The 24,948-nt window shown below is 39.9% G+C and overlaps 1 protein-coding gene across 1 annotated transcript in view; it reads right to left on the reverse strand.

The window, feature by feature from the left end:
* Positions 1-24,948, reverse strand: part of LOC131686594 (transmembrane protein 120 homolog) — a 294,184-nt gene that overhangs the window by 64,962 nt on the left and 204,274 nt on the right. Inside the window, exons 3-4 of the mRNA XM_058970564.1 lie at positions 12,440-12,715; positions 12,309-12,384 (exon numbers count right to left, since the gene is read on the reverse strand). Coding sequence (XP_058826547.1) covers positions 12,309-12,384; positions 12,440-12,715 — 352 coding nt within the window. The remainder of the gene's footprint in view (positions 1-12,308; positions 12,385-12,439; positions 12,716-24,948) is intronic.

Consider the following 24,948-nt stretch of genomic DNA (forward strand, 5'->3'; position numbering starts at 1 on the left):
CTTTGTTTCTAAGATGTTTGTAATGAGAATGATCATGCACCTCCTTAGTTCGCTTCCACGTTCTGTATGCAATATATCTGCTGATCATTGTCGTTGCTATTTCATTGTTGAACCACGGGTTTCTTTTGGGCTTGAAGATTCGTAAAGGAAAACATTCATTATGCATGCGCTTTAGATGAATATTCAAATAGTCAGTTAGAATATCAGGGTCATCAATACTGTAAAAGCTTCTCCATTCAACAGAGAAGAAGGAGTCGTGGATGATGCGTGGATCAAAGTTAATGTAGTCTCTATATCGAGTGATTTCTGGTACAACTGTTGAGGAAAAATTGAGTGAAGAGAATATCATATCATGATTTGAGACACCCGGCAACGATACTTGATGAAACTTCAACACAATGTCAGGTTTATCAGTAATAAGTAGGTCAAGCAATGAACATCCAGATTGATGTAAAAATGTAGGTTCAGTATTAATGCACGTATAAGACATGTTTAAGCAGGCATCGCGGAATCTACGAATTTTGCTCGAAGTTTTAAGTAAGTCTGTGTTAAAATCTCCTAGAAAGAAGGTAGCATTATATCTGATTGTGAATTCATCAAAATGGTTGGATAAAGTTTCCGCACAGTCGATATCAGGAGGATTGTAGTAAACCCCTAAAAAAACGATCATTTCCACACTGTACTTCAAGCAAAATAAACTCTGTGCTGCCCCGAGCATAACTATCAGTCAGTAACATCGACTTGCGCACTACTCGACACGTTATTTCCTTCTTCACGTAAACACAAATACCACCACCATGTCTGTTGCGATCGTTTCTAAAAATTTTATAGCCTTCAATGCTTATCATCTTATCGCAAATGGTGTTATCAAGCCACGATTCAGTCATACAAATAATATCAATTTTAGAATTTTCAAATAAAACTTTCAGCTCGTTCAACTTTGCCAACCTTCGCGCACAAAGGCTCTGTACATTAATGTGAGAAATATTAAGATTATCCGCGCTTAAGATGGTATTGCAGACTACTCTGGGAACAATCATATTTGAAGAGGTATTGCTACTACGAATATTAGCTATAGTCATCACATAGCCATAAGCGAGAACCAATCACTAAACCCTTCACACATGAACAAAAACCAACAATTGAGAAGCAAACCTTACATCTAATTAATTCGCCTATTTTATCTATCATTAATCGCAGTTCAAAAGCAAACAAGAAATTATAACCAAAGCATGAAAGCGGTAGGCAGTAAACAGCAGCAACAGCATCAACAACAACAGCATTCAAATAACTGGCACAAGTACACGGTCCGTGCACTATTAGTACTTCCGCAGCAAAACTTTTAGGAGGGGATAACACGGATAGCGTAGGGAATGGTAACAAGGGAATTGGTTGAATTCAAGGACGGGTATTGTATTCAGCTTTGACTTTTAGGAGCGGATGGAATCAAAGGAATCCATGGAAAGGTGCAATGGAAATTCATGGTAGGAAAGATAAAACTATTGGATAGGTTTGTTGAACTTTGAAGTTAGTTGAAAAACTGAATGAACTGTCTCAATTTTGTCATCGTACTTAACGCTGATAATGCCGTCTCTGACGATAACCTTCTGAACAAATCCTTGTTTTCTCAAATTAACAGCAGCAGCACGAACTGACATAGCATTAGCCGTGAGATGCTCGTTGATAAAAATGCGATTATCGCTGCCGAAACCAACGTGGCGTAGGGTCAGTGATGTATTCCTGAGATATTTCCTGTAGAACTCGTTCCTTTCATCTCGAAGGCAAATTGGCACACTATATGAGGTGAAGACTCGTTTCCTGTAGTTGGTTGTGATAGGCGTCGTAGATGAACATTTGGCAGTTCCATTTTATCGTATGAAAGGTGCGCGGCAATATTGCAGAAAATACCTTTGAGATTCTCGTTCGGTTCATACGGTATTTTGGAAATCACGAGCTTGTTGGACTTCTCAAGTCGACATACATCCTCAGTTTTTTAGCCAGGTCACTACGAAGAACATCAACAGCAGCTGAAACTTGCTTAATGTTGATATCACAATCTTTTTTAATCGCAGAAATTTGCTTCTCCAGACCACTGATTCGCTGTCCAATTTAGGTTTTACAGCATTCGAGTTTTTGTTCTACGCGCGCATTGGATTGAAGAAGCATTGTATGAATTTTTTTCCACAATTCGTCCAAACTGGTAATATCTGCACTTTCCTGTTTGTTTACATACGATCGTTCCTGGTGGTCCATGACAGTTCCAATTGCCGGTGTATTAGTAGCAGCAGTCTTTCAGAGTGATTAGACTGTATCAGTAGGTACACTTCTGAAGGGATTTCAACAATCAAGCCGATTTTGTTAATTTTATTTCGCTGATAACGCACTGTAAGACGTCGGATCCAATTTAACAACTAAACCGTACGATACTGCTGATGCGCGGTACTTAACTATAGCCAACCAATGATTTGTAGAATGTATATTAAGCCAGCTTTAGCGAACTGAACTGCGAGCACTAGTTACTTCACTCTGAAACAAACATCCCTTAAGGAACAGTTGCGCTAGTGAACTCGATTATTGAATCGAGCTGCTCACTCTTACCTTCTTTTTTTACAATGGAGAAGACCTTTACGTCCTAGCCCAGTACACGTGCTATTGGTAGGGTCCAATCTACCACACGGGGTGCACTGGGGGCGTGTCGGGCTCGAATGGTGACGCTGCCATTAATACCGACTAAACTCCATTGGGCTCCGCCATCGTTCCTCCCAGGAACTACCTCTCGGTATTACTTCTGGGGGTATGGCTGTACTAGGGTGACAATGATTTTTATGAAAAAAAATTTCACAACCTACACCCCCTAGCGTCGTTCCAAATCATGAAAAAATGACACTGTCCAAATTTGAGCGAAATTGGTTAACCCTAACCCCTCCCCCAACGAGCTTAAAGTTTGTATGGGATTTTAGGCCAAAATGTATGGGGAAACACTCACAGTTCACATTATCGCCCCTAGAGGTCGCTGTAAACTTCCGAACACGGACCTAGGAAGAAGTTGAGCTTTTGAAGATATGCCGAACAAGTTTGTCGAAGACTGCAAGACAATCCAACCAACCGTTAAAGAGTTATTAACGTTTAAAGTTGGATACTGCTGCTTAACATTCGCAAAGGGCGTACTCCGCTTATCTCATATATTTGACCCACATGCAAAGGTGGGGCAAGGTTAGGAAAAACTCATATCTCTGAAACGACGGGAGATATAAAGTTATGATGTTCCACAAAGTTGTAGAGAAATAAAAGGACTTTTTAGTTTCACTGGAAAGTTACAGGATTTCTCCGCATGGTGGCGGTAATGAGCCAAGCAATTTAAAGGGAATGCTCCTATCTGTACAACGCTAAGAGATGGAGCATTTGGATGTTCTACAAAGTTGTAGAGTAGCAAAAAATACTTTATTCTCTCATTTGAAAAATGCAAAATTCTACCACATGATGGCGCCAGTGAGCAAAATTTATTCAAGGTAATACGCCTATCTATACAATGGTAAGAGATAGTGCAATCTGATGTTCTACGAAGTTGTAGAGTATTTCAAAGGCTATCGTGTCTCGTTATAAAAATTGGAATTAGACCGCATGATGTATATGAAACTAAACAAATCGCTTCTAAAGAATTTCATTCACGCCAAGTTGATACCTGTAAGTTATTTGAAAATAAACTACTTGGCAAAGCAAATTGACAGTTTACGCCGTGTTAAAATGAACAGCTTCTTGAGACACTTTGTGGATGACTTGTCAAGAGACACATCTTTGGGTACTCTTTGGAACACATGCAGAAGAATTCGAAATCGAAAGAAGACGTTTGTCCAGATTCTAATACTGTGTAGAATATCATTCAATATGCTCCCACAACACAGTGGTCTAGAATGTAAATTTAGCAGCAATTTTAACTTTTTGCTAAAATTAAATGACTTAGCCTTACAACATGTTTGGCAAAGTTGTTGTACTTTGCAATGCCCTTCTTTTTGCCTTTCTCATATAGAAAGGTTATGCAATCACTCTGAAAAACGTCAACCTAATCCCGGCCCAGAGGGCCGAGTGTCATATCCCACTCGACTCAGTTCGTCGAGATCGGAAAAAGTCTGTATGTGTGTGTATGTGTGTGCGTATGTGTCAAATAATGTCACTCATTTTTCTCAGAGATGGCTGGTCCGATTTGCCCAAACTTAGTCTCAAATGAAAGGTGCAACCTTCCCATCGGCTGCTATTGAATTTTGGATCGATCGGAATTCTGGTTCCGGAATTACGGGTTTCAGAGCGCGGCCACACAGAAATTTCTCATATAAACTATAGGAAAAATTAAAAATAGAATTTTTATTTTTGATGCTAAATGTGTTCAAGGTGCATGAAACGTCGAGATGATACAAACTCGAAAAAAAATTTGACAATTAAATTTTTTGGATTTTGGCACATTTTTGCCTTTCTCATATAGAAAGGTTATGCAATCACTCTGAAAAACGTCAACCTAATCCCGGCCCGGAGGGCCGAGTGTCGTATCCCACTCGACTCAGTTCGTCGAGATCGGAAAAAGTCTGTATGTGTGTATGTATGTGTGTGTATGTGTGTGTGTGTATGTAGTCTTAGTGATCGGAAAAAGTCTGTATATGTGTGTGTGTATGTATGTGTGTATGTGTGTGTGTATGTATGTGCGCATGTGTCAAATAATGTCATTCATTTTTCTCAGAGATGGCTGGACCGATTTGCCCAAACGTAGTCTCAAATGAAAGGTGCAACCTTCCCATCGGCTGCTATTGAATTTTGGGTCGATCGGAATCCTGGTTCCGGAATTACGGGTTTCAGAGTGCGGCCACACAGAAATTTCTCATATAAACTATAGGAAAAATTAAAAATAGAATTTTTATTTTTGATGCTAAATGTGTTCAAGGTGCATGAAACGTCGAGATTTGATGCAAACTCGAAAAAAAATTTGACAATTAAATTTTTTGGATTTTGGCACATTTTTGCCTTTCTCATATAGAAAGGTTATGCAATCACTCTGAAAAACGTCAACCTAATCCCGGCCCGGAGGGCCGAGTGCCATATCCCATTCGACTCAGTTCGTCGAGATCGGAAAAAGTCTGTATGTGTGTGTGTGGGTGTGTGTGTATGTATGTGTGTGTATGTGTGTGTATGTATGTGCGTATGTGTCAAATAATGTCACTCATTTTTCTCAGAGATGGCTGGACCGATTTGCCCAAACTTAGTCTCAAATGAAAGGTGCAACCTTTCCATCGGCTGCTATTGAATTTTGGATCGATTGGAATTCTGGTTCCGGAATTACGGGTTTCAGAGTGCGGCCACACAGAAATTCCTCATATAAACTATAGCAAAAATTAAAAATAGTATTTTTATTTTTGATGCTAAATGTATTCAAGGTGCATGAAACGTCGAGATTTGATGCAAACTCGAAAAAAAAATTGACAATTCAATTTTTTGGATTTTGGCACATTTTTGCCTTTCTCATATAAAAAGGTTATGCAATCACTCTGAAAAACGTCAACCTAATTTTTTTTCAACTCGCATAAGGTTTTTGGATTTTAACAGGGACGTAGTTGATGCTTTACGGAGAGGCGTTACACCCCCCCCCTCTACTGTTCACTCCCCTCCTTTAAAAATCTCCTTAAATCACCCCTCAGACCACCACCCCATCCAGCCCTCATACCCCTCCCTTTCAACCCCATCATCTTTAAACCACTACTATATCACAAAGCATGCCAATTTAAGCTGGGGAGTCGTTCGTTCATGGGACTTTCGCCCTCCTCACATACCCACCCTCGCATGACAAAATGAGTTAGCAAGCAGATAACATTGATCTAATGCTGATTAGGCTAATGAAGTATGATATTTTTTTGTTTCAAGTGTTTCACCGTCGACACGTAGCTCATCAAGTTCGTGGCTGGCATGCCATTGTGTATAAGTGCAAAGTGTACTAAGGTGGATTAAAACAGGTTTTTGTTTAAACAGATGTTAGGGTGATTCTAATTTTAGCAATTTTTAAAATAGAACTTTTTAACGGTTCAAGATAGAACTTTAGTGTTCGATGTAGAAGTTGTAAAGAAACACATTTTAAACAAGTTTGCTGAAGCAAGCTCTAGCTTTTGTAATTTTCATTGCATGAGAAAACCAAATGTAAGCTTCAGGGTGTTCTGTAACCTTCCGCCAGCTAACAAAGCTAGCAAAACTGTGTTGGCGTACCAGCGGCTGCTCGTTCATTGGGCCACTTGCGCGACTTCCGAAGGGTTAAAAAACGGTTTTGTTTCTAAAACTTTTGTAATTTTTATTTTACACTGAAGTACCCTTTGGACTTGAAGATTATTTTAGGGCGCATAATTTGCTTTAAAACGTTAACTGACTACTAAACTTTTTTCGTTTCGAAGTTATGAGAACTTTCATATAAAAATGTTTTTAATCCACCTAACAGTGTGATGATACATTTTGTATAACTCTTATCACTCCCTTCGTATATTATATAGATAGAGAACATTTATAACTTGATGCTTCGCGATGTTTTTGATAGCACATACTACATGGGATAGTGGCAGGACTCAGAGAATCGTTCAAATCATCATAGGTGCTTGAAATCTCAAATGCCAAACCAAATAAATGAATAAGCAGAAAATGACCCATAAAATAGACGTACAAACGAATTGTTGCTCTATTGACAACATATCTAAATTCTTCCATCAATGTATTGCGTGGGGAAAACTAAATTTTCCCAAAGAGGTTAAATAAATATATGTTGTGCTAAGCACGAAAATCGAAAAAAAAATTTGAATCAATTTAAAGTTCATACTCTAAATAGCGCCGGCATCGGCGGTAAAACATGATGATGAGTTATGTTCTACCATAGACCATGCGGTAAACTTGGGTGCAACGCCCAACTCCTACTCTGCAGAAGGCAAAGAATTCTTCACATTTCCTTTCGATCATGCCCATATGAGCCTGCCTAGTTCTAGTTTTCCGTTCTAAGTTTATAACTGATTCGCTCTAGAATACCTATCCGCCTTTCAATTTCATTGCTTTCGTTTCTCTTAGTCTCAAATTTGCCGAAAATAGCCAACAAAATCGATACAGTAGAAAGTCATTTCCCAGAAATGTTTTACTTTTCGTTTCGAAGTTATGAGAACTTTCATATAAAAATGTTTTTAATCCACCTAACAGTGTGATGATACATTTTGTATAACTCTTATCACTCCCTTCGTATATTATATAGATAGAGAACATTTATAACTTGATGCTTCGCGATGTTTTTGATAGCACATACTACATGGGATAGTGGCAGGACTCAGAGAATCGTTCAAATCATCATAGGTGCTTGAAATCTCAAATGCCAAACCAAATAAATGAATGAGCAGAAAATGACCCATAAAATAGATGTACAAACGAATTATTGCTCTATTGACAACATATCTAAATTCTTCCATCAATGTATTGCGTGGGGAAAACTAAATTTTCCCAAAGAGGTTAAATAAATATATATTGTGCTAAGCCCGAAAATCGAAAAAAAATTTTGAATCAATTTAAAGTTCATACTCTAAATAGCGCCGGCATCGGCGGTAAAACATGATGATGAGTTATGTTCTACCATAGACCATGCGGTAAACTTGGGTGCAACGCCCAACTCCTACTCTGCAGAAGGCAAAGAATTCTTCACATTTCCTTTCGATCATGCCCATATGAGCCTGCCTAGTTCTAGTTTTCCGTTCTAAGTTTATAACTGATTCGCTCTAGAATACCTATCCGCCCTTCAATTTCATTGCTTTCGTTTCTCTTAGTCTCAAATTTGCCGAAAATAGCCAACAAAATCGATACAGTAGAAAGTCATTTCCCAGAAATGTTTTACTTTTTTATTGATTTGATCTTTTCCCTCTTCCATCCAACGACATTCTTCGCTTTCAGTTCGGTCACATTTGAAATGATTTGCCTTATGTTGAAACCGTAATTTAGGACATTATTTATTCCAAATTAAAATAAAGAATTTGCTGACTTTCCCCAAAAACTGGAATGGTTTTTTGGGAAAAGTCAGCAAATTCTTTATTTTATTTTTTTTTAAGTCAGCAAATTCTTTATTTTAATTTTTTTTAACAAACTAAAATACCGAATTGATCTCCCCAGAAAGAACTATATCCAGAATGAAACAAATAATGTCACTCATTTTTCTCAGAGATGGCTGGACCGATTTGCCCAAACTTAGTCTCAAATGAAAGGTGCAACCTTCCCATCGGCTGCTATTGAATTTTGGATCGATCGGAATTCTGGTTCCGGAATTACGGGTTTCAGAGTGCGGCCACACAGAAATTTCTCATATAAACTATAGGAAAAATTAAAAATAGAATTTTTATTTTTGATGCTAAATGTGTTCAAGGTGCATGAAACGTCGAGATGATGCAAACTCGAAAAAAAATTTGACAATTAATTTTTTTGGATTTTGGCACATTTTTGCCTTTCTCATATAGAAAGGTTATACAATCACTCTGAAAAACGTCGGCCGAGTGTCGTATCCCATTCGACTCAGTTCGTCGAGATCGGAAAAAGTCTGTATGTGTGTGTGTATGTGTGTGTATGTAGTCTTAGTGATCGGAAAAAGTCTGTATATGTGTGTGTGTATACTCAGAAAGTTCCACAGATATAACTTTTTTCCCAGACAGTTTTTTGAAGTGGGAAAAAATCTTGATGAAAATCAAAAATCTTTTTCAGAATATTGGTCATATTGCTTCCCTCGAAGAGTACACTGCTATCAGCATTAGACAATAGCAATATTTTTACATTTGTTTTAATAATATAAACATACATTTAGGACAAATCGCAAAATTCAGTACAGGTGTGTTTTTGAGAACCATTTGGCAACAACTATTGAAAGCGGTAGCCCCCTTCCTAGGATCCAAAAGAATGAAACAGTGTTATGTAAGTAAGGTTATGTGGCGAAAGCAAAATTTTGTACATTACCTAAGTCAAGGAACTGATACAGTGTTGAGCTGCTGAGGATGAATCGTCGAAAACGGCGGCTCCTCCCGAACAAGCCAGTTATCTTTTCGCATACCTAATTTAGTCAACAAAGGAATTGTTTCCTTCTTTCAAACATGAGTAGTTTTTTAAATATTTGTGCCGAATAACTCTTACACACAAACTTTTTATCTTTTCGTCTGCCTGGTTTATTAAAATCGAAATGAATGCATATTTGACAAATTGTTTGGGGGGTTTTTAGAGCATTTATCCTACTTTTGCATTAGAATGTTTCGTACGTAAGATCCACCCGATTGCAAAAATGTGGCACTGAATACACTCGAAAGTAAATGGTACTTATACCATATAATGTCTTATGTCAAACGATATTATGCCAAATGGCTTTGTGTCAAGCAGGGTAATCTTGTTTAGAAGCTAGGACAATTTTTAAAGTGTTATGTTGCACTGTTAGTACTGATTATTTTTCATTTGATTACATTTTCTAAAAGAGTTTTCCTTCCCTTCCTTTGAGTTTCATTTATTGGAATATTTGTTTTTATAAACTTTTGAAGTTACGCAATGTTTATTCACGGCCAATTTCTTCACTTGGATGAAAACCGGTTTTCGACTAATTGGTCACCAGCAACCTGAAAACTGATTTTCTGCAAAAACCGGTTTTCATCCAGTGAAGAAATTGGTCGTTAGAGTCTTTCGAGATAGTGACTACAATAGAAGTTTCTTATTTGATGCGTTTCTTTGTTCGTATTTATATGACGACTATATCAAGGAGGCGTTCGTGGTTGACCATCCCGGTTGAAAAGAAAATTCCGCCAGATAATTCATTCAGAACTCCACAACATTCCAAAGAGGAGCGGTTGGTGTTCCGCTTGAAACAATTGGTTCCCTTTTTTGTCATCGTTTCGGCTTCCGGTTTTCGGTTTCTCCCCAATCCAGACCTTTTGCCTATAACTAACATTGCTGAAACTCTCTGGCCCAAGAACATTTTTTACTAGTCTATCCCCCTTATACTTATACAACCACGAACTTGCGCGACTCTATAGTGAGTCAAGTATCCGGAAAGTAGCTCAAGCTGGAAGGGTACGGTGGGCGGGGCATGCTATGAGGATGCCGGACAACAACTCCAACAAGTTGGTTTTCACCTCCAACCCTGCAGGTACAAGACGGAGAGGAGCGCAGCGTTCCCGGTGGCTGGACCAAGTAGAGCAGAACCTGGCGAGTATCGGGCACCTGAGAGGTTGGAGACATGCAGCAACTGACCGAGTGCCGTGGCGGAATATTGTAGATCAGATTAAATCATGATAATATGATGTACAATCAGGAAATACATCCCCCTTATACTTGCGCATATATTAGTGGGACCATAATCGCAAATGTGATAACAGTCCCAGTTAAAAATATTTTCAATTCAAAATGACCGCTAACGCTGGAGATGAATTGTTGTTTGTTGTGGAGTATTATGGTATAAGCTATGGAAATGCTTTCGAATGTATCTAGTGCCACATGTTTGAGTAAACCGAGCTAATCGTAAATTTGCGTACGAAACATTTCTATAGCAAAAGAAAGATAAATTATCTAAATACCCACCAAATAATATCATTGTGCATGGATGTGCATTCATTTCGATTTTGATATGCATTTTAAGAAAGCTCGAAAGAAGGAATCAACACCTACGTCTGAATAAACCGGGCAAACGAAAAGATCACTAGTTTGCGTGCAAGAATTATTTGGCATACAATTTCAAAGAACTTCTCAAGTTTGAAAAAAGGAATCAATTCCCATGTTCGAGTAAACCGGTTATACAAGTGGATAACAATAATAAAAACATACTTTTCTGGGGAATGAGGTATTCTGGGAAATGACTTTCTGGGGAATGGGTCATTCTGGATAATGGCTTTCTAGGGAATGGTACAGTCTGGGAAATGTTTTTCTGGGGAATGGCACATTCTGGGATATGCAATTCTGGGGAATGGCTTTCTGGGAAATGGCTTTCGGGGGAATGGTATACAACCGTTACAGGGTGTTCGCAAAAATATATTGCTAGGATGCTCAAAACACTGATTTCTGTTTTAATGTACTTATTATTTTATTCATAAAATCGTATAAATTTTGTTAGCAAATCGTCGCTATTGTGCTATCTTATGACAAGCGCCATTTAGCACATTTCTAGAAAAACGATTTTTAAAGTTTGAAATTGAATATCTTCAAGCTTATAAATGATAGAAACACTTCATAGAAGACAATTGATGCTTCTATCTATTCGGTATTAATCTCTCAAATATTACGAAGATCGGTTGACTATGTTGCGAGTTGTTACTGAAAATGTAAACAAAAGTCGCACTCACACGTGTCATAGGTGTGTATTGATGACAACATTTGTATGGCGTGTCATAATCGTGCATGGCAAATTTTCCATAGAAAAAAATCATCAATTATTAACTTTTATTCATATCTTGGCTTGGCTTCATTTGGTCTATGAACAATCGGTAAGATGCATTTTGAAGGAAATGTGTCAGGGAATTTAGAAAAAGCTAGTTATTTAAGGTTACAGTGTTGCCAAATATGCTATATTTTCAGTTGTAAAATTAAACTGCATCTTTTTCACAATTCGTGTGTTTTTGTTTTGAAATTGATTATGCCATTCTGTTTCTCAGACAGTTTTACATAGAAAAACATCCTATACATCAAGATAGCTTGCGCCAAACCCCAATCACAGTCATTTTAAACAAAAATCATAGAGTTTCTCAGTACGTTTCTCACTATATCTTAGTACCCAAGCAGAATGTCAAAATTCTGAAAACGCTACTTTGTAGAGATTTTTTTCAGACAAGTAATGTTGCATAACTCAGTTTACCCCAAAATGGCGTTTGTCATAAGATAGCACAACAGCGACGAAATACAATCGTTCCAATCTGTTTCGATGCATTACATTTATTGTTTTGATGCATTTTATTGCATTTGAAAACCACAACCCATGCACTGCACAGGTTAAACAGGTGGACGAGACGCCACTGGAGACTAGTAATTATGTTAAAGCAACAAGCAAAAATTATGACAATCGCCTACTAAGATTACTTGCAAGCATTCTCTTAAACCTACATATATAGATACAATTTTTATATTTGTGTTATACCAGCGAACAATACTATGTTTTGTTTTCGTCAAAATATAACGTTAAATTTGAACTGGAAGCTCAAATATTATTCTTCATTTTGGCGTAAAGTAGACCCCGTAACGTAAATTCACCCCAGATGACGGTACGCCAAGACATAGACAGATTCAAAAATACTTTAGCTACTCACCTTCAAAATAGACTCTCTGATAGTTAAGGTACAGTAATACCACACGAGAAGAAAAATAAATGCAAGTTCCAACGCTCTGAAAAACCAACAAATTTGATACGTTACTATAAATGCAAGAATATGTATATTACCTGTAATTCACAATAATGTTCAAAAATGACATCAACAAACCGATCACGTTCAGGATCAACTTGAACTTCTCGTAATCATCCTTATAACGAACTTTATCACTTCTATTCAAAATTGATACATTCACATTTCCAAGTATAATATTCAGATAGAGGCTATTTTTCTGTGGCAACCCTTGCTCGATTTCATGCAACTGAGCTTTTCGTTTTAGAAGGTTTTTATTCAAATCATCTAGTTTATCATTTTCCTCTGGTGTAAGCCTTTTATTGTGTATGCACCTGTTGATGAAAAATGTATTAGAAGTAGTATTACAATGAATGGTCAGAACTGATGGTTGTCCCTGATAGGGTGGATGCTCCTATAGTTGAGGTGTACTATTAGTTCACTACTGTAACTATTGGAACACCTCAACTATAGGAGTACTCACCTAATATAACATGATATAATATAATGTAATAAAATATATTATAATATAATGTAATATTGTTATTATTGTTATTTGTTATTTATCAGTGCGCAGTGTCTCAACAACCTATTTCTGCAACCTATGTGCATAAACTGTACACTTACCGTCTCACCGTTGTACTTGACAGTATGTGCTGTGCTTCATGGTCACATCTACGACCGCGCACCCTGCTTCACATGAGCGTTTTGGCGGCTAACAGGCTGTCCTTCCATGTTGCTCAGGGATACATTGCTCCTATACACATTCATGCATACAGGCATACATACGGGCTTACATTCATACATACATACAAACTATTTGGCACAAGTTTAGAGCGTGTAACGTCGTGTCATCTCCTTTTTGTCTCCTAGGTCCGAAGCGGATCAATCAACTATTAATTGAAATGGTAAACATACTAGCAGTATAAGTCCTTACTCGCGAATACTTTTCCTACAACTGTGCTGTCTCTTCTCTATCTTATAACATAACTCGATTATCCCTGTTCTAGTCAATATACGTATTCATTACATTATGGACCAGGCAAACCCTTAATTTTAATTATTATTATCCTAGGTAGCTATACCATTGAAGGTATTTTAGGATCTCGCAAAAAGAATCTCTGCCAATAAAGGCATAAGAAATATTTATCCGCTATTCCCCATAAAGTTTGCTCGAACCGAATGTCCGCCTGGTTCGACTCGAATAGACCCCACCGACCCGAAAGGGTTGCTTATCATTTCTGAGAGCCGGTGTGCTTGGTTGAGTTTAATAATTATAAGAACAAATCCTGAATAATTAACTATCTCTTAGGTGCCAGTCCTGCACTCCTTTCCAGAACTAGCCTCATACTCACGATCACAAGTGCGACAATTAGTAGGATCCACATGTCCCCCACCCAAGCGAATTGATCAACTTGCAAGTAGGAGCACATATCTACCAACCCGCCAAGAAGACTTCCTAATGAGAATGGTCCATTCAACGGCCACTGCCCCAGCGCCATCTCGTACAGTGTCATTGTCATTTCTCAGCCCACACCCTGGCAGACATTCATCCGCCCATCTAGACTCTGTCAAGATGAGAACCAACAAAGCCTAACTGTTCGTATGGGGAGCACGTCGTTTGGCATAAGTTCATTTGGCATAAGTTCATTTGGCATAAGTTCATTTGGCATAAGTTCATTTGGCATAATGTTCATTTGGCTTAACAGTAGGTGACACATACGGTCATTTGGCATAATGGTCATTTGGCATAATGATCATTTGGCATAATGGTCAATTGGCATAATGGTCGTTTGGCATAATTTAAAAAATACATTGAATTTTCTGTTAGTAGTCGTTGACGCCTAATGTGGCTACGCCACATCCCATTTAAAAAATGGGCAGCTCTTTTAATCTGTATGTTTAATAAGTTCGCTAGCAAAGTGTTGATTTACTCGTTTGTCCGGTTTACTTAAACATAAGGATTGATTCTTCTTTCAAATATGAGCAGTTATTTGAACCTATATACCAATTAACCCTTGGTATCATCGCATAACTGGGACCAAGGATCCGAAGCGGGATCCGCCACGTTCCGATGGTGCGTCAGCGGCCCCTCGCGAGCAAACATGTGATCCACTCGTTTGCCCGGATTATTCAAACATAGGGGCTATCAACTAGTTCAAGTCCGACGGAGCGGAGCGATGGCACCCGGCCTAAAGCGATGTGGCGCAGCCACATTAGGCGTCAACGACTAGTAACAGAAAATTCAATGTATTTTTAAAATTATGCCAAACGACCATTATGACAAATGACCATTATGCCAAACGACCATTATGCCAAATGACCATTATGCCAAATGAACATTATGCCAAACGACCGTATGTGTCACCTACGATTATGCCAAATGAACTTATGCCAAATGAACTTATGCCAAGCGAACTTATGCCAAACGACGTGCTCCCGTTCGTATGTGCTAGTCCGTATAGATTTTGGTTTGCTGAAACGAAACAAGAAAAGCAAAATAAATGCAAAATAATTGTGATTAGTATCGTAGTTATAATAAATAAGTAAACAATTTCTCATCTGTTGTTTGTTTCCTTGTTCGTAGTGTTCCTTCCTGTTCCTGATCTGTTTGGGCTATTGGCTTTCCGTTTCCTTGGCCGTCACGTTCTCTTGCACTGAGTTGCATATATTGTAGCAAGAGAAACAAATGAATAGACAAAACAAAAAAATGAAAATAAATACGAAATGCTCTCCTTCCAGACCCCGAACATAACCCTTACTTTCACTTTGCTTATCATTTTGGTACCAGCCAGGAAGCACTTGGCCTTGTACCCACTGCTCTTCCACCATCCTCGCATGTGATCCACTGGTTTGCCCGGATTATTCAAACATAGCGGCTATCAACTAGTTCAAGTCCGACGGAGCGGAGCGATGGCACCCGGCCTAAAGCGATGTGGCGCAGCCACATTAGGCGTCAACGACTAGTAACAGAAAATTCAATGTATTTTTAAAATTATGCCAAACGACCATTATGACAAATGACCATTATGCCAAACGACCATTATGCCAAATGAACATTATGCCAAACGACCGTATGTGTCACCTACGATTATGCCAAATGAACTTATGCCAAATGAACTTATGCCAAGCGAACTTATGCCAAACGACGTGCTCCCGTTCGTATGTGCTAGTCCGTATAGATTTTGGTTTGCTGAAACGAAACAAGAAAAGCAAAATAAATGCAAAATAATTGTGATTAGTATCGTAGTTATAATAAATAAGTAAACAATTTCTCATCTGTTGTTTGTTTCCTTGTTCGTAGTGCTCCTTCCTGTTCCTGATCTGTTTGGGCTATTGGCTTTCCGTTTCCTTGGCCGTCACGTTCTCTTGCACTGAGTTGCATATATTGTAGCAAGAGAAACAAATGAATAGACAAAACAAAAAAATGAAAATAAATACGAAATGCTCTCCTTCCAGACCCCGAACATAACCCTTACTTTCACTTTGCTTATCATTTTGGTACCAGCCAGGAAGCACTTGGCCTTGTACCCACTGCTCTTCCACCATCCTCGTGATTTTCTCCATTTATCACTGGCGTCACATGTGATATTTGGGTACGGAAAATGATTTTCTGAGCAGACAATCAAATGAAAGAAGATTGCCTGGTAATAAGTGCACTTTCTGCACCAGGTATCATATCGCATTTGTAGATACACATATTAAGTATATCTACTATACGATATGATGGCCGGAAGGATAGATAAGCAACCCAAGCTCCCCTATAATATAATATAATATCATTCGTAACCGAACGTTGTACCGAGAAACAAGTGCTTTTTGTTCTCTCCGGTATGGTTTAGTTTTTTCGGTAGTACGAAGGTGCTTGCTGTGGCAGAGGCTGCAGTAAAGCATTACTAACAGTCCCGCGAGTGATAATTATTACCTGCGATATCGGTGAAGGTAGTGCAGTGAAGTGCGTTACTAAACAGTTTTCTTGCCTGAAAGACGGCTTTGTTTAGACGAGCTATATCAGCTCTCTACTGTGTGAAGGTCACGCGGGTGACGGATAAAACAAACGAAGGATCAATTCACCTACCAGCTCGTCAGGAACCAACTGGTGAAGTGTTTCGTTTTTTACTTTTCTTATCGATTTTTTTCTTTTTATTGCTTTTGATTTTTTATTTTTTGATTTAAGTTAAACAGTGTGATCGAGCGTGTTGCTCCCGCAACAAAATGAAACAAACAGAAGGATCACCCTCCGAATACGAATCTTATGGGGAAGAGGAACGTATATCTGATTCGGAGACAGATAATGTTATGGTCGATCCGCTTCCCCCACTTTCCCCCAATGTCTCACAGCCTCCCCCCCCCCCCCCCCGAGTCAAGGTTTACCAGGATGGATCCGCTGGTCCTTGGGTGGTATACTTTCGACCCAAAAATAAACCGTTAAACAGCATAACTGTTGCACGGGAGCTGACAAAACGTTACTCGGTCGTAACCGAGATTAAAAAGGTTCAGTCAGATAAACTGCGCGTAGTCGTTACTGACTTGAAACAGGCCAATGATATCGTTAGCAATCGCCTCTTTACGCTGGAGTATCGCGTCTACATTACACTTTTGACATGCCCAACGTCCAAACTTCGCGCGGATAAACTGAAGCGATCCGCCAAAGATCGCTCCAGACGCTCTTACGCAGAAATGCTTAAAAGAGCTGTTCCACTTATCTCCGAAAGCCCATTCGCTCTCTTGCCAACTGACGATAACGCCTCTAACGACCCTTGCGAGGGGCATTCTTTGGTTCCGCTTGGAAACTCTAGGAAAAGACCTAATCAAAACTCACCTGAACTTCCTCGTAAGGGTCCTAGGTTGTCCCAAACAAGGGTACAAAATAAAAATAATTCATCAACTGGAAGTGCTGGTACAAATCCGAAGATAATACCTGCAGGTTTTGAGAAATTGAGATACAACCAGGAGTTCCCCGCACTCCCCGAGGCACCAAAAATCCCAAGTGCTCCAATTTTACAGTCAGCAACTCAACCTAAAACGGGATTCCTTAAATTTTCTGACATTGTGGACTGGATATTCACAGCTTTCAACATTACCGATCCTCTGAAAAGCTTGCTGGTTGCTATTCTACCAACAGTAAGAACATTTTTAAAACAGTTGACTGAACAATGGCCCCTCCTTACAGCGATCGTATCCTTCGATGGCTAACTTATTAGACGGAATCAGGGATCTGCTCACTGTTTTACAGTGGAACTGCAGAAGTATTATCCCCAAAATTGATTCATTAAAACACTTGCTAAATTACAATCATTGTGATGCATTTTCCCTATGTGAAACATGGCTAACTTCTAATATAAACCTCAACTTCCACGATTTTAACATTATCCGCTTGGATCGAGAAGACTCATATGGAGGGGTACTTTTAGGGATCAAATAGTGCTACTCCTTCAATCGAATCAACCTCCCTTCGACGCCAGGCATTGAAGTTGTCGCTTGTCAAACAACAATCAAAGGCAAAGATCTTTGCATTGCTTCTATTTACATTCCTCCTAGGGCCATGATGGGATATCGAAGATTCTCCAACGTGATTGAACATCTTCCCCCGCTCCGCCTGCTTCTTGGAGACTTTAACTCTCACGGTACGGGGTGGGGCTGTCTATACGACGATAACCGATCTTCGACAATTCATGACCTTTGTGACAACTTCAATATGACAATTCTGAACACAGGGGAAATGACACGGATTCCTAGACCACCAGCGCAAGCAAGTGCACTGGACATATCTTTATGCTCGACATCACTACGGTTAGATTGCAAATGGAAGGTAATATCTGATCCCCACGGTAGTGACCACTTACCAATTGTAATTGCAATCACCACTGATTCAAGACCATCGGCACCAATCAATGTTCCCTATGATCTCACACGCAACATTGATTGGAAGAGCTACGCTGCTGAGATATCCAAAACTATCGATTCAACACAGGTACTTCCCCCGGAGGAAGAATATAAGTTTTGTCCAACTCGATTCTCGATACCGCGATTCAAACTCAGACGAAACGAGTACCCGACGTAAACACCCAAAAACGTTCTCCCAACCCGTGGTGGGACAAAGAGTGCTCAGACGTGTACGCGGAGAAAGCTGCCGCGTATAAAACCTTCCGGAACGACGGGTTAGTTGCTAGTTATCGAGTGTACGCGATATTAGAAAAGCGAATGAAAAATTTAATGAAAGCTAAGAAACGCAGTTACTGGCGCCGATTTGTCGACGGGTTAACAAGAGAAACATCGATGAGCACTCTTTGGGGCACGGCCCGACGTATGCGAAACCGAAACAGTACTAACGAGAGCGTGGAATATTCAAACCGTTAGATATTCACCAAGAAGGTTTGTCCGGATTCCGCCCCGGCACAGAAAATCTACCACGCCGCGTCGCCTTACAATACCGCGAACGAAACACCGTTTACGATGGTGTAGTTCTCACTTGCTCTCTTATCATGTAACAATAAAGCCCCGGGGCCAGATAGAATCAAATTCAACTTGTTGAAGAATCTGCCAGACTCTGCCAAAAGACGCTTGTTGAATTTATTTAATAGGTTTCTTGAGGGTAACATTGTCCCACATGACTGGAGACAGGTGAGGGTCATCGCCATCCAAAAAAACAGGAAAACCAGCCTCCGACCACAACTCGTATCGTCCGATTGCAATGCTGTCCTGTATCCGGAAGTTATTCGAAAAAATGATCTTGTTTCGCCTCGATAATTGGGTCGAAACAAATGGCTTACTGTCAGATACACAATTTGGCTTCCGCAAAGGCAAAGGGACGAACGATTGCCTTGCGTTGCTCTCAACAGAAGTTCAAATGGCATATGCTAACAAAGAGCAGATGGCATCAGTATTCTTGGATATTAAGGTGGCTTTCGATTCAGTTTCTATCAACATTGTTTATGAGAAGTTGCACCAGCATGGTCTTTCGCCAATTTTAAATAACTTTTTGCTAAACCTGTTGTCTGAAAAACAAATGCATTTCTCGCATGGCATTGGATGGATTTATCGACATCACGATTTAGCTACATGGGCCTACCCCAGGGCTCATGTCTAAGCCCTCTCCTCTACAATTTTTACGTGAATGACATTGACGAATGTCTTGTCAATTCCTGCACGCTAAGGCAGCTTGCAGATGACGGTGTGGTCTCCATTACAGGTCCTAAAGCCGTCGACTTGCAACGACCACTGCAAGATACCTTAGACAATTTGTCTGCTTGGGCTCTCCAGCTGGGAATCGAGTTCTCCACGGAGAAAACTGAGCTAGTCGTATTTTCTAGAAAGCGTGGACCAGCGCAACTACAGCTTCAATTAATGGATCAAACTATTGCTCAGGCTTCAACATTCAAATATCTCGGGGTATGGTTCGACTCTAAAGCTACCTGGGGATGTCACATTAGGTATCTGAAACAGAAGTACCAACAAAGGATCAACTTTTTCCGTACAATAACTGGAACATGGTGGGGTGCCCATCCAGGAGACCTAATCAGGCTGTACCAAACAACGATATTATCAGTTTTGGGGTACGGATGTTTCTGCTTTCGCTCCGCTGCGAACATATACTTCATCAAACTAGAGCGAATCCAGTATCGTTGCTTGCGTATTGCCTTGGGTTGCATGCACTCGACCCATACGATGAGCCTCGAAGTGCTGGCGGGCGTTCATCCGCTGAAAAATCGATTCTGGGACCTCTCATATCGATTGCTCATTCGATGCGATATTCTGAACCCATTGGTGATTGCAAATTGCGAAAGGCTTGTCGAGCTTAATTCTCAGACCCGATTCATGTCCTTGTACTTCGATTAGATGGCACAGAACATCAATACATCTACGTATAACGTCAACCGTGCTCATCTCTTAGATACTTCTGATCCAACTGTATTTTTCGATACATCCATGAAGGAAGAGATTTGTGGAATTCCGGATCATATTCGCCCACAAGTGGTCCCAAATATTTTCTATAACAAATACCATCAAGTCGACTGCGCCAAAATGTTCTACACTGACGGATTAATTCTCGACGGGTCCACAGGCTTCGGTATCTTCAACGAAAATCTTGCTGCCTCATTCAAACTCAATGATCCTGCTTCAATTTACGTCGCAGAATTAGCTGCCATTCAGTATACTCTCGGGATCATTGACACCCTGCCCTCAGACCATTACTTCATCGTTTCGGATAGTCTCAGCTCCATTGAGGCCATCCGTGCGGCGAAGCCTGGAAAGCACTCACCGTATTTCCTGGAGAAAATACGGGAATATCTGAGTGCTTTATCTGAAAAATCTTACCAGATTACCTTGATTTGGGTCCCGTCACATTGTTCTATTGCGGGTAATGAGAAAGCGGACTCTTTAGCCAAGGTGGGCGCATTAGAAGGCGACACTTACGAAAGACCAATTTGCTTCAATGAATTTTTCAGTATCTCTCGTCAGAGGACGCTCGATAATTGGCAAACCTCATGGAGCAATGGGCATCTGGGACGGTGGCTACATTCCATTATCCCGAAGGTATCAACGAATGCTTGGTTTAAGGGGTTGGATGTGAACCGGGACTTTATTCGTACGATGTCAAGGCTCATGTCCAACCATTACTCGTTTGACGCGCATCTCCGTCGTATAGGGCTTGCTGAAAGTAATCATTGTGTTTGTGAGAACGGCTATCACGACATCGAGCATGTTGTTTGGCTGTGCGCAGAGTACTGTGTTGCCAGGTCCCAACTAATAGATTCCCTTCGGGCCCGAGGTAGATCACCCTATGTGCCAGTTCGGGACGTCCTGGCAAGCCGTGACCACCCCTATATTTTTCTTATCTATATCTTTTTGAAAACTATTGATGCCCAAGTTTAATGCATGTTCCCCTCTCTCATTCACAGTAGAATCTCACCAACCTATCCCTGTATCTACAATATGGCATTGCTTCACGAGTCTTCGGTGCATACCCTTCATGATAACCGTCTATCCAGAACATCATGACATACCTCACGTACAGATGATATAGAGAACATCATAACAGCATCAGAGTGCCAATAATTATCCGAAATATCGACCCTCCCCTCGCCCCTGCGAATACAACACTACAACAAAGTGTGCATATCCGCCACAATGATCAATCGGCAAACGACGATGTCAATTACACAATATGTATCCCACTTCCTACCTTTTTCCTTTACTTACATAAGAGGGGAGCAAGCCGCCCCTAAATACGGCTTTCCCTTCCCCCACTAACATGTGACATGTAATTAAAAACCTGTTTTAATCCACCTAGCGGTGCAATTGTGCCTTTCTCATTTCTCTAAACTATGGCACGGAGGCTTTTTATGTTCAACATAATCGTGGAAATGTCCATTACATTCTTAGTACACTTTGCACTTATACACAATGGCATGCCAGCCACGAACTTGATGAGCTACGTGTCGACGGTGAAACACTTGAAACAAAAAAATATCATACTCCATTAGCCTAATCAGCATTAGATCAATGTTATCTGCTTGCTAACTCATTTTGTCATGCGGGGATGGGTATGTGAGGAGGGCGAAAGTCCCATGAATGAACGACTCCCCAGCTTAAATTGGTATGCTTTGTAATATAGTGGTTTAAAGATGATGGGGTTGAAAGGGAGGGGTATGAGGTGGTGGTCTGAGCGGTGATTTAAGGAGATTTTTAAAGGAGGGGAGTGAACAGTAGAGGGGGGGGGGGGTGTAACCCCTCTCCGTAAACCATCAACTACGCCCCTGTTAAAATCCAGAAACCTTATGCGAGTTGAAAAAAAAATTTTAGGTTGATTAGGTTGACGTTTTTCAGAGTGATTGCATAACCTTTCTATATGAGAAAGGCAAAAATGTGCAAAATCCAAAAACGTGAATCTTCGTCAAATTTTTTTCGTGTTTGCATCAATTCTCGACGTTTTATGCACCTTGAATACATTTAGCATCAAAAATAAAAATTCTATTTTTAATTTTTCCTACAGTTTTTATGCGAAATTTCTGTGTGGCCGCACTCTGAAACCCGTAATTCCGGAACCAGAATTCCGATCGATCCAAAATTCAATAGCAGCCGATGGGAAGGTTGCACCTTTCATTTGAGACTAAGTTTGGGCAAATCGGTCCAGCCATCTCTGAGAAAAATGAGTGACATTATTTGACACATACGCACATACATACACACACACATACACACACACATACATACACACATACACACACATACAGACTTTTTCCGATCTCGACGAACTGAGTCGAATGGGATATGACACTCGGCCCTCCGGGCCGGGATTAGGTTGACGTTTTTCAGAGTGATTGCATAACCTTTCTATATGAGAAAGGCAAAAATGTGCAAAATCCAAAAACGTGAATCTTCGTCAAATTTTTTTCGTGTTTGCATCAAATCTCGACGTTTTATGCACCTTGAATACATTTAGCATCAAAAATAAAAATTCTATTTTTAATTTTTCCTATAGTTTTTATGCGAAATTTCTGTGTGGCCGCACTCTGAAACCCGTAATTCCGGAACCAGAATTCCGATCGATCCAAAATTCAATAGCAGCCGATGGGAAGGTTGCACCTTTCATTTGAGACTAAGTTTGGGCAAATCGGTCCAGCCATCTCTGAGAAAAATGAGTGACATTATTTGACACATACGCACATACATACACACACACACACATACACACACACATACATACACACATACACACACACATACAGACTTTTTCCGATCTCGACGAACTGAGTCGAATGGGATATGACACTCGGCCCTCCGGGCCGGGATTAGGTTGACGTTTTTCAGAGTGATTGCATAACCTTTCTATATGAGAAAGGCAAAAATGTGCAAAATCCAAAAACGTGAATCTTCGTCAAATTTTTTTCGTGTTTGCATCAAATCTCGACGTTTTATGCACCTTGAATACATTTAGCATCAAAAATAAAAATTCTATTTTTAATTTTTCCTATAATTTTTATGCGAAATTTCTGTGTGGCCGCACTCTGAAACCCGTAATTCCGGAACCAGAATTCCGATCGATCCAAAATTCAATAGCAGCCGATGGGAAGGTTGCACCTTTCATTTGAGACTAAGTTTGGGCAAATCGGTCCAGCCATCTCTGAGAAAAATGAGTGACATTATTTGACACATACGCACATACATACACACACACACATACACACACACATACATACACACATACACACACACATACAGACTTTTTCCGATCTCGACGAACTGAGTCGAATGGGATATGACACTCGGCCCTCCGGGCCGGGATTAGCTTGACGTTTTTCAGAGTGATTGCATAACCTTTCTATATGAGAAAGGCAAAAATGTGCAAAATCCAAAAACGTGAATCTTCGTCAAATTTTTTTCGTGTTTGCATCAAATCTCGACGTTTTATGCACCTTGAATACATTTAGCATCAAAAATAAAAATTCTATTTTTAATTTTTCCTATAGTTTTTATGCGAAATTTCTGTGTGGCCGCACTCTGAAACCCGTAATTCGGGAACCAGAATTCCGATCGATCCAAAATTCAATAGCAGCCGATGGGAAGGTTGCACCTTTCATTTGAGACTAAGTTTGGGCAAATCGGTCCAGCCATCTCTGAGAAAAAAAATGAGTGACATTATTTGACACATACGCACATACATACACACACACACATACACACACACATACATACACACATACACACACACATACAGACTTTTTCCGATCTCGACGAACTGAGTCGAATGGGATATGACACTCGGCCCTCCGGGCCGGGATTAGGTTGACGTTTTTCAGAGTGATTGCATAACCTTTCTATATGAGAAAGGCAAAAATGTGCAAAATCCAAAAACGTGAATCTTCGTCAAATTTTTTTCGTGTTTGCATCAAATCTCGACGTTTTATGCACCTTGAATACATTTAGCATCAAAAATAAAAATTCTATTTTTAATTTTTCCTATAGTTTTTATGCGAAATTTCTGTGTGGCCGCACTCTGAAACGCGTAATTCCGGAACCAGAATTCCGATCGATCCAAAATTCAATAGCAGCCGATGGGAAGGTTGCACCTTTCATTTGAGACTAAGTTTGGGCAAATCGGTCCAGCCATCTCTGAGAAAAATGAGTGACATTATTTGACACATACGCACATACATACACACACACATACACACACATACACACACACACATATACACACATACACACACACATACACACACACATACAGACTTTTTCCGATCTCGACGAACTGAGTCGAATGGGATATGATACTCGGCCCTCCGGGCCGGGATTAGGTTGACGTTTTTCAGAGTGATTGCATAACCTTTCTATATGAGAAAGGCAAAAATGTGCAAAATCCAAAAACGTGAATCTTCGTCAAATTTTTTTCGTGTTTGCATCAAATCTCGACGTTTTATGCACCTTGAATACATTTAGCATCAAAAATAAAAATTCTATTTTTAATTTTTCCTATAGTTTTTATGCGAAATTTCTGTGTGGCCGCACTGTGAAACCCGTAATTCCGGAACCAGAATTCCGATCGATCCAAAATTCAATAGCA

Source organism: Topomyia yanbarensis, chromosome 1, assembly GCF_030247195.1.
Source record: "Topomyia yanbarensis strain Yona2022 chromosome 1, ASM3024719v1, whole genome shotgun sequence".
NCBI lineage: Eukaryota > Metazoa > Arthropoda > Insecta > Diptera > Culicidae > Topomyia > Topomyia yanbarensis.